General features: G+C 42.1%; 1 protein-coding gene across 1 annotated transcript; it reads left to right on the forward strand.

Annotated features, from left to right (window-relative positions):
• Window positions 1-2,791: 2,791 nt before the first annotated feature.
• LOC311231438 (lipopolysaccharide-induced tumor necrosis factor-alpha factor homolog) lies at window positions 2,792-11,319 on the forward strand. Its single transcript, XM_084318018.1, has 4 exons — window positions 2,792-2,898; window positions 3,020-3,096; window positions 6,196-6,322; window positions 8,837-11,319. The coding sequence occupies exons 2-4, from the start codon at window positions 3,072-3,074 to the stop codon at window positions 8,943-8,945; spliced, it is 261 nt and encodes an 86-aa protein (XP_084174144.1). The 5' UTR covers window positions 2,792-2,898; window positions 3,020-3,071; the 3' UTR covers window positions 8,946-11,319.
• The last annotated feature ends 767 nt before the right edge of the window (window positions 11,320-12,086 follow it).

Genomic DNA, 12,086 nt, shown 5'->3' on the forward strand with positions numbered 1-12,086 from the left:
ATCATTATTATATCAGTAGGTGATGGAACCGCAAATTAGACATTTATTCATATTACTTTAAGCCTGAAAATATTACTATACTATACTATAATAGTATTCCTATTCTGGGAAAAAAATGATTCTTATTCTTAAATCATTAAGTCTCATTCAAATATATTGAGGGGCATTGGTCTCTGCTTCAACCACCCTTTTTTCTCATGAACCCTTGTTAATAGAACCTGCACTGGCAGTACTTGTCCAGCAGAGGGAGCTCAACAGCATGTTAGAGGGCCTTCAGTCTCGTGTTCTCAGCAGCGTTGGGGAAACCACTCAAAACTGTACTTTACCAAAGTACTAGCTACTTCACAATGAAAAGTAGTTAAACTAAATATTACCTACTTAAAAAAAAATTGTCAAACTAAAACTACTTCAACTACATCACATAATATGATCACAATCTGAGCGCAATCTCGTATTACAGCAACTGAGCTGACACACAGTGTGGGTGTGTTTGGTTTAAGGACCAGGCAAAACCCCACTTCGGCGGTACCCAAGGGAGGGGCCAGGGAGCAGTTGTTGAGGTGGAATCAGGAAAATGCTACATTTCTAGGGAAAAACCTGAACTACATGACCCAAAGTAGTCAACTACTGAAAAGGCTACTGAGATTTTAATATAGTTAAAACTACCACCCCACCTACTGTAAAATGTAGTTAAACTAGTAATTGAACTACAGTATGTAGTTAACTACTCCCCAACACTGGTTATCAGTTGACTGCTAATTCTTCCAGAAAGAAGAAACAAAGAAATATCAGTATATGTACATGTATTAGTATAATATACTATGATAGTATATTATACTAATGCATGTCTCAATGGGTTTCACAGGCCCACATCACCCCCCCCCCCCTGACCTTTAACCCATAAGAAAAAGCTCCAAACTAAACCCTAATAGGAAATTAAACCTCAGATGGGCAACTGATGATAGTATAACTACCAGTGGGGATGGTCCACACATCACATGATACCTGGAGCAGAGGGTAGATTTAGATTCACATGACCATTCCTCCAGACCCGTCGGTGTGTGTGTGTGTGTTTGAGTTGAGCCCAGAGTTATAGGAGGCTACAACAAGCATAATCGAATTTGGTAGAATTGGACCATGTGCTGCTCATTTGTGTCTGAGGAGAAGAGCTCTCTCTCTGTTCCCACCAACTCTCCCCCACATTGTCCGCGAGAAGGAGCCCAGCAACCCGTGCCTCGTGCAGCACGAGAGCAGCCCCGTCCGTCCGCTGACGACAAGGATGTGGACGACATTAATGGAACTATTGAGTTCAGGGGTCGTTTCCACTCAAGGATAGTTCTTCAGCACTTATGTGCTTTTTTTCCTCGCAGATCCGATGGCATTGATTGACCACGAGTCACTAAGAATAATATATGAAAGATAAGAGAAGCTGGCATGCTTGGAGATCTTTGAACGGGAGTGAATGAATGCACGTGGCCATGGGGGAGGGAAAAGGCTAACTATGATCCCAGCCTACCACCAATAAGTAGGCAAGAATTACATCCAGAAATATACAACAGATATGAATGGGGATAAAGGAAGCAGGTGCACTCCAGTGCCACTGCAGACGGGAGACACGGGTCCTTGTTGAGAGAGGGAGCAGGAACTCCTTGGTAGGTTCCAGGGGGTCCAGACAGGGACACGCTGGCACGGAGGTAATGATACTAACCCCACGACGACTTCTGGTCAGCGTCGTCCGGTCGAAGTAGGGTCCTCATCATCGGGATGGGATACAGCTGTGAGGAGTGAGGTGCCTGACAGCGTGTGAATCAGGGGATGAGGTGCAGCTGGGTTGAATGACGGGAAGTGAAGGGGTGCTGTTGACCGTATAAGGGCGTGAGGCTTTCGTGGTGGATGGAAGGGAGGATGAGGAGGAGTGCGTGGTGGATGTGGATGGAAGGGAGGATGAGGAGGAGTGCGTGGTGAATGTGAGGGGAGAAGGAGGAGGGGTGAAGTACGCTCTCGCTGTGATTATGACAGTATCTCACAGCTGCTGGCCCCTTTCTGCCACGGTTGCAATGCTAGCAACTGTCCCCCCAGATTGGGACGAATGCTTACAAAACCAGTCCTTCGCTGGTGGGGGTTTTATGACATGTAAACCAATCTATAGTTCCTGTTTCTGTTGTTCCAACCTGTTATCATCTGGCATCCCAGCAGTCACCCAAGTTACACATTTGTTGAAATTAAACAGTTTTCAAGTCAATGGATACGACAGACACACTGCCGGGAAAGGAGACAGAATTGAACCGGGAACCTTCTGATTACCTGGCGGGGCCCAGGAGTTCGAAACATTGAATCCCTATTGATTGATTGATTGATTGAACATTTTAATTAACAGATTGCAGAATAGGTACAATACAGTACGGCTCAATACACACAATTGTTAAGGGGATGCAGACCAGAGAAAGACGTTCGTCTTGTTTACATCAGGGTCCCCCATTTTCAATTCGTAATGAGTTGAAATGAATGAATACAAATCTTGATCCAATCAGATAGGGTTTACAAGTGTTTAACTCCTGGGCCCAGATGACCGCTCTCTACCTCCAGAACCACTGTAATTTAGGCATGAATAATGAATGCCAGAGTGGATCACTAAGAAGAAGCCTTTTTTTGGGGTGGGATTTCAGGAGGGGTCAGTTCACATCCATTTCACATACTACTTAACTAACGTGCCCTCGTTGGTTCCCTCCCACAAAGTGAGGACTGCAGGCTGAACCAGAGGCAGACGGTTATTATCTCAGGTCTGTTGGGAGGGGAGTGAGGACACGGAGCTCTGTGGTCTCTGATGTGACACACGGCCTCTTGGCTGCAACACCTCCTCCGTCCTGGGAGCAGCCCTCTGTCTCGGCCCCCGAGTCGGTAAGGAACAAGTCTTTGTTGATTGTTATTATTTTGTTCGTGGGGAAAACTGATAACAAGCGAGTTCATATTTCTAAGGATTCACGATGCATTCGATTGTATACTTTTCTGTTTTTCTTAGCTCGCCTGCGATTTGTAAACTCGACACACAACTTTGAGATATTCGAGGGTCAATGGCGACCTCCCAGGTGCCTGTCGGTAAGTTATAATATATATATTTTTTTATTTGTATTTCTTCCTAAATCTTTTTTTTTTATTTTTTTTATTCGGTTTAGTTTCAGTTTGTTTCCAGAGTGGATTTGCTCATTTCAGTTGAGTTTTTATTGTTTAAAAAAAATCATAGTCTTTTAATCACAGGTTTTTATTAGTTTAAGTATTCGTTTGAGTTTTTCTTGTGTTTTTTTCCCCCACGCCTAGTTTTAGTTTTTAGTTTAGTTTAATTATAATAACCTTGTTGTTACTACTGCTAAAACTGTTCAGGTTTATTCATAACATTGACATGTATAGTAGTGAGGAAAAGGAGAGAAGGCAGAGCAGCTGGTGAACACATGCGCACTATTCCCACTCTTTTAATCAATTAATCACTTAATAATAATAATAATAATAATTCAATTGATTTATATAGCGCTTCTCAATGACCCGAAGTCGCTGACGGTAGTTATAGGAACATAGTAAAAACAAAAACAAAAAAGGAACATGAGACCATGGGGGAAACAGGGGAAAGCAGCATGAGATAACACAAAAAGAAAACAATGAAAACCAGTTGTAGGAGCTATTTGATGGGTTTTGTGCTTAGTTTGTAGTTTGTTAAGTTCATCACTGGGTGGCAGCACGGAGCGCATATGTTTTGAATAAAGGCACAGGTGTAGGCTATGGTCAATCAGGTATCTCGGTATGGGTGACGGAGAGATCTCACGGTTTTTACCGCATGAACACACGCACGTACCCTCGCTCGGTTTAAATATTAGTAACAGCATTATGAAGTAATTATTGTTTGACTCATCACTTGTATTATGCTAAATACTTGAATTAAATGGGAACTTCACCCAACGGCAGGTGACACAGACTCGACAATGTGAATTTTCTAAATTGCGCGTCAAAGACGAGGAATCCCCGCACCCAACCGAGCGTCTACCAGGACATCAGGATAGTCGCTATACCGGTTTAGACAAAAAGTGACTGAAAGGGCGGGAAATAGAATCTGAGGTAGAGAGACCCCTCATCACCTGCATTGTACATTAATGATATGGACTGAGAGGTAGACAGACCCCCCATCTTCCTCTAACCAACACCTGCATTGTACATTAATGATATGGACTGAGAGGTAGACAGACCCCCATCTTCCTCTAACCAACACCTGCATTGTACATTAATGATATGGACTGAGAGGTAGACAGACCCCCATCTTCCTCTAACCAACACCTGCATTGTACATTAATGATATGGACTGAGAGGTAGACAGACCCCCTCATCTTCCTCTAACCAACACCTGCATTGTACATTAATGATATGGATTGAGAGGTAGAGAGACCCCCTCATCTTCCTCTAACCAACACCTGCATTGTACATTAATGATATGGATTGAGAGGTAGAGAGACCCCCTCATCTTCCTCTAACCAACACCTGCATTGTACATTAATGATATGGATTGGTGTGTATTATGGAAAAAGGTTTTTAGACCCCTGGATTATTCTGTGGGAAAAGGAGGTGGCAGCTCTATAATCCAAAAAACAATTACAAAAAAGGATTCTGGGCGCTCTTGGAAATTAGGAAAAACAATCAGTGGAAGGAGGAGGATCCAGACAATCCACTCAAACAATGACACAGAGGAATCAATTAATTAACACTTTTATTCGACCTTGGTCTTCACTTTTGCCCTGATGAAGACTTCTGTAGTCGTTACAATAAAGGCTTCCTCTGTGTCCTGGTTCAGGTAGAGCCTGGACCATCCTCCTTTTTATTTTTATTTATCCTTTATTTATCCAGGAATGTCCCATTGAGATACAAGATCTCTTCTTCCAGGGAGTCCTGACCAACACGGCACACGACAAGTTTCAACATAAAACAGGGCATTAAACAAAAAACATACAATTCAAATATAAATACAGAAGGCCATTTGTGCAGTGGCAAGGAGCATAATCAGATCAGCAATAGCATCAGGTAAAACAGTTACATGTTTCATAAAGGGCCAATCGTAGCATACCTTTAAAAGCATTCACAGTAGGAAGTGCCTCTAGACAAAGTTTTACTTGCAGCGTATTCCATAAAAAGGGAGCATAGTGGGAGAATGCAGCTTTACCAAGCTCTGACTGCATCAAAGGAACATTTAAAAGCATCCCATTTGCTGCTCATCTGGTATTAAAAAAGCAAGTATAAAAGGACAGAAGTCTGGAGATATATAAGGGCAGCTTACCTAGCAATGACTTAAGGATAAGTCTATTTACATAATAAACAATATAGTTTAATTTTTGTAAATGTTTGTACAATACACGGCCCTCTTCTGTCCTCAAGTTCAAGTTCAAGTTTCAAGTTTCTTTATTAGTTGACATGCAAAAAAGCTAAGTCCTGGGTGGGGGAGGTAGTGGTTCTGGGGAAAGGAACGCCATGTACCGTCCTTATCGCCTATCTCCAAGAGGGCCTTCAACTCCAGCAGCTTGTTTTGACTGACTGACTGGCAACATTTTTTTATTTGAGTTTAGTCCGACAACCGGCACGAAGCACAGAGCACAGCAGCGACAGGCTTCATGGAGGCAGGGAGGCAGCGAGAGCCGGCGATAGGAACGACCTTGAAGGCCTAGGGAGAGAGGAAAGAAATGTGACTTGTCTCTGCAAGAGGTGGTCAACACCCCTCTCCTGTCCTCCTCAACACCCCTCTCCTGTCCTCCTCAACACCCCTCTCTCTCCTGTCCTCCTCAACACCCCTCTCCTGTCCTCCTCAACACCCCTCTCCTGTCCTCCTCAACACCCCTCTCCTGTCCTCCTCAACACCCCTCTCCTGTCCTCATCAACACCCCTCTCCTGTCCTCCTCAACACCCCTCTCCTGTCCTCCTCAACACCCCTCTCCTGTCCTCATCAACACCCCTCTCCTGTCCTCATCAACACCCCTGTCCTGTCCTCATCAACACCCCTCTCCTGTCCTCATCAACACCCCTCTCCTGTCCTCCTCAACACCCCTCTCCTGTCCTCCTCAACACCCCTCTCCTCTCATCAACACCCCTCTCCTGTCCTCATCAACACCCCTCTCCTGTCCTCCTCAACACCCCTCTCCTGTCCTCCTCAACACCCCTCCCCCCCAGCGGGTCCGTTTGGGGACAGTCCGGTGCAGGTCTGCTGTCCCAACTGCCACCAGACGACGGTCACCAAGGTGGAGTTCTCCGCTGGTCTCCTCACGTACCTGTTCTGCGGAGGCCTCGTCTTCTGCGGGTGAGTCGGGGATGAACTGTAGAGCAACGTGTTAGCGCGAGTTAACCCTTTCACTGCCGCACTGCCAAACGGTTAACCCTTTCACTGCGACAACACACAGAAGGTTAACCCTTTCACTGCCACACAACAGCGGGTTAACACTTTCACTGCCACACAACAGCAGGTTAACCCTTTCACTGCGACAGCACACGGAAGGTTAACCTTTTCACCGCCGCACTACCAAACGGTTAACCCTTTCACTGCGACAACACACAGGATGTTAACCCTTTCACTGCCGCACAACATCAGGTTAACCCTTTCACTGCCACACTACCGACGGCATTAGATAATATGATCTGTATTATGACCAGCAGAAATCTTGAGGTACTAACATCATGACAAATGAGAAATGCAATGAAGATATTGATGTTTATAAAATAGATTACACAAACTATTTCTCTCAATGATCATGAACAATTTGAATCACTTCATATTATATAGAACTAGAACGGGTGCTGATTGGAGCACATAATATACACTATTTATGACCCACTATAGCATATTACATATTATGTCCTCATGCTATAGTGGGTCATAAATAGTTCCTCCCAGTGAATGAAGGATGTATGATATGATGATATGTACACAATATGTTCTATGTCACCTCTTGTCCTTTTGATTTGAAGCTAGAGTTCCACATTGGAATTGATTATTTTAAAGAAAAAAATTGGACACATTCTTGCCATGGAGTGTAATGAAAATATTCTCTGTTTTCATAGAAATGTGAACCCAAGTTTGTTTTAATGTTGTTCTATATGTGAACATGTTCTCTACGCTGCCTTCTTGACCAGGGCCCTCTTGAAAAAGAGGTTGAATATCAGTATTATTATGTCAATACCCTGGTACATAAAGGATAAAAAAAGAACATCAAGCGCATCTGAAAATGATATGATTTCTCAAAACGCAACGTGACTGAAACACTAGCTGGTTATGACAATTAGTGTAGATTTCAATGGTGAAATCCTAACCAATATTCTTCTCACTGTCCAACTAGAAGTCTGCAAATCTTGTTAAATTAAAAACCAAGGGCTGAGGTGGATATTTCAAATAACACTCACACTCTGTAACTGGGTTTGAACACACTATAACATGGAAAGAGACAATAATCCGCGCTGGCAGGTGAAAAGAAGTGACTGGCTGCCTCCACAATGTATCGGAGGGGACATGTGATGGGCTTCCGTCCTCCCTACGACCGGCCAGTGGGGGGCACATGCGAGCAACGATCAGGACAGGGGAGGGAAAATTGGCACAAGAGGAAATTGGGATGGGAGAAAAAACACAGAAAAAGGAGGAGAAAAAGTAGGTAAAAAAAAAAAAAAAATCTACACGAAAGTCAATGGAAAATGCTGGAAATTAATTCCTCAAAAAGACTTCCCGTTGCCTGATGTGAGACATATTCCAACACACTCATCCTTGTGCCTCTTTAATAATGGTCTGCACCAAAGAAAAGGCTGCTCGGCCTTATACTGTAGTTTGCGAGATATTGCGCAGATTCACACACACTCACACAGACGAGTTATGTTATAATGTCATAGCCTTATTGTTGTAAGATTATAATATATAATTATGTGGACATTATACATTTGTGTGTGTGTGTGTGTGAATCCGTGCAATATCTCGGGGTCTATAGGGCCGATCAGCCTACAGGTGCTTTGGCGCAGAAAGTTACATACACCATACAGAGGAGGATGTCATTGATAAAAAATCGGTTCCCTATTGTAAGGAGTGGTCTTACCTATTCTGGGTGAAGACATCGGACTTCTTTGTACCTCTCCAGAACTGTGACCACAGCTGTTATTCTTCTAAAAAAATGCATCTCTTTTTATTGCCCTCGTCTCCATAAACCACCCCTCGCCTCCAGGTCACACGTCATGCCTCTCTTGTCATCCAGTGCAATTGACAGTGTTTCTCTTCAGTGGTCCCTCAAGCCACTATATACAGTAGATGTGGAATGAGAGTACAGTCACACATGGATAAGGATTATATCATTCTATGGAGATTTCGGGGCAATATCAGATATTATTTGTCCTTTTATGTTATGACAATTTGAGAATGTCTGAACTAGGGATGTCCGATATTATCGGCCTACCGATATTATCGGCCGATATCGGCATTAAAATGTGATATCGGAAAATATCGGTATCGGGTTTTTACATTTCTAATAACCTTTATTTACCCAGGCAAGCCAGTAAGAACAAATTCTGATTTTATTTATTGTCAAAAGTATGCATAATGTTGTGTTAATTCCACAACAAGAGATATGTAATGTTAATTACCTGAAATTATTCCATTTTTTGGGGGGGGGGAAACCCTGCATATATCGGTATCGGTTGATATCGGTATCGGAAATTAAGAGTTTGACAATATCGGTATATCGGTATCGGTAAAAAAGCCAATATCGAGCATCCCTAGTCTGAACTGATGCCGTCCTCCATGTGGGTTGATTCAGATGAGTTCTCTTAACGTCTCTTCCAGCTTCTTCCTGGGTTGCTGTCTCATCCCGTTCTGCGTGGACCGCTTGAAGAACGCCAAGCACACCTGCCCTACCTGCAAGACGGTCCTGGGGGTTTATAAACGCTTATAACTGTGATCCTGGGTTTTTTATAAACCTGTCCTTCAATAAGGACCTTGCCCTTATGTTGGCCAAGTCGTTCTGTGCCCAAGTCTGATCCGTTGTGATGGCTGTGGCACTCTACAGGTCCTATAAATCTGCCCATAAATGTGATTTTATAGGCAATAGACCTAAAGAATGTATCCTAAATACTAGGGATGTCCGATATTATCGGCCTACCGATATTATCGGCCGATATCGGCATTAAAATGTGATATCGGAAAATATCGGTATCGGTTTTCAAAAATTATTATTATTATTATTTTTTTATTTTTTTTACATTTCTAGGACCTTTATTTACCCAGGCAAGCAAGTAAGAACAAATTCTGATTTTATTTATTGTCAAAAGTATGCATAATGTTGTGTTAATTCCACAACAAGAGATATGTAATGTTAATTACCTGAAATTATTCAGTTTTTTGGGGGGAAAACCCTGCATATATCGGTATCGGTTGATATCGGTATCGGAAATTAAGAGTTGGACAATATCGGCATATCGGTATCGGTAAAAAAGCCAATATCGAGCATCCCTACTAAATACGGTTAAATGTCCTGGTAACTTAAGAAACGGTTCGGACTTCACTGATACACCGTGCTCTCTCCACTCGTAATGTTAATGCTTCAAATCTAGTCACAATTCCTCTGCAGCCTATTAGCACCACTTCTGTCCCTAAGGCCCCGCCCCCGACTTGAACCAGACAGTTTTAAGGGCAGTAACGGTCTGGGTATAATCCACCTAAATATCAAAAAGCCTAATCCAGAAACTAGACTATATGTGAATACATTCATTTTACAATCTGACCCTGATATCCGTGTCCTTAGTGAATCATGGCTTAAGAAAAGCATTGCTGATTCAGATATAGCTCTAATGGGCTACAATCTGTACAGAGTGGATGGAGCTGGGAGAGGTGGGTGGAGTGGTTGTATATATGTCAAAGCAAGTATATCGGTATCCATTTTCAGTCTCCATACCAAAGAAATGTGTTTTTATTGCTTCAGTTTATCCAGTGGGGGCCCTCCTCAATGGTTGTAATATGTGTGTATAGACCCCTAGCTGCTGGCACAGAAACTGTATAGCAAACCTCATTTCTCTGATTATGAATTATTGGTGGTGGGAGATTTTAACTTGAACATGGCTAAGTAAATAGTAACTTGGATCACTAAAGGAAGCCAGTGGTAACCTGAGCCTAACCCAGATGACAGCAGAACCAACTAGACCCAAATTGAAAGAATCCTCAAAACCCACACTAATTGATCTTGTATTTTCCAAAATTGTGGCCATTGGTGTTTTTGATCTAGGTAATAGTGATCACTGTCCTACTGCATGTGTGAGGAGTATGGAAATGGAAAAAAACTAGGTCAGATACGGTCATGAAAAGGAATTTAAAATGTTTAAATGAACAAGCTTTCATGAATGATATTATGCATAGCAACATCCTCTTCATGGCAGTGTCTGCTGATGTTCAGGTGACTCCTGAGCTCTTCACAAATACTCCTCTCAAGAGACTCAGAATTAAAGATAGAATAGCACCCTGGTTCTCGCACGAGTGCTCAACTCTGCTTAATGACAGGAATAAGGCCTGGCCATGTGCTAGATGCTCAGGTGATCCACAACACTGGCTTGCCTTTAAACAGCTCAGAAACAGATGTACCACAGCTATGAGAAAGTCAAAATCAGATTACTACTTAGATCTAATTACAAGTTCCTACACAAACCCGGCTCCGTTTTGGAAGGCAGTTAACTTAAAGAAAAACAAGACCTCTAATTCGCTACCCGCTCATATTGGTGTTGACGATTGTGTTATTTCTAGCCAAAACAAAAATGGTCTTGCATTTAATAAACACTTTGCAGTTTCTGGGAACCTGTTTGATAGAGAATATATCAGACTTCTTCCTGTTGATCTTAATGTTGATATAGACACTGATTGTGTGAATTCTGTGGATCACACCCCTCAATTCTCCTTTAGTCTCTTTTCACATTATGAAGTATTAGACACTCTCCAATCCATAAATCCCTGGACCTCTACTGGTGAGGATAATTTTGGTACCTATGGAACCCGTTCTAGTGACTGGCTGGTCCTTAAGGTCCCTCGAGTTTATTCGGAACAGGTTAAATCTGCATTTAGCTATGATGCCCCTCTAGCTCATGGAATGAACTTCAACAGTCCTTAAAGCTTGTGATTCTCCCCTCTGTTGCAGAGTTTAAAACCTTGATCTCCAACCTTTGTCAATCAATTTAATTGATTGTTGTCCTTACTTGTCTTATTGTTGTGATTTTATATGCTGTGTGATTTTATATGCCTTTTTTTTCTTAACTCTGTATGTACACTCAACGTGATTGTAAAAGAGGAAAACCTGTTGCCTTACGAGTTTAAATAAAGGTTTGAAATTAAATGAAATAAACCCTTATAACTGTGTTGTTAACTTGTTACATGGTCTTTAGGATGCTCTACTTAAAATCCTAATCACAATGACTTTTTCCCCCTTGACCTTTTAAACCAAACAACACACTCCTTGATATTAGACTAGACACAGCTTGCTTCTCTCCTCCCGGGAGATGAATGCACCGATGTTGGAATGGATACATTTGCTTAACTTAATTCAGCCAAATCTAAGAGTTTCAAGTTTCAAGTTTCAAGTTTCTTTAATAGTTGTCATACAGAAGTACAGAATACTTTCATACAAAATGCGTCTTACTGTTACGCTCCAGAGACTGTGCTAGACAAGATAGTATCAAATAACATAGTATAGCATGTAATTTAGAAGAAGAAAATGAGGTCACAGTGTTCGGTATAGACATATGTACAATGTTCGATGCAGAATAGACGTAACTGAGTTACCATATAATATACAATACTATGCAGAGTTCCATAATGTGGTCATTCACAGTGTACTCCTCCCTCCTGTTAGGCGTTGCCCTGGCGGAACTAAATTCGGAACTAAATTCTAGTTCTATAAAATAGATCGTCTTCTAAACAACATACAGTTGGTAGTCCGTTGTTAGTAGGCGAATTCTACACATTTGACAACATCATAATTACTGTATATGTTTTCCACATTATATCCATAATCATTCATGGTGTTTCATGTCTTTTTCATGCATTTAGTTTATTT

Source organism: Notolepis coatsorum (genome assembly GCF_963971535.1).
Source record: "Notolepis coatsorum genome assembly, chromosome: 7".
In the NCBI taxonomy this organism is placed as follows: Eukaryota; Metazoa; Chordata; class Actinopteri; order Aulopiformes; family Paralepididae; genus Notolepis; species Notolepis coatsorum.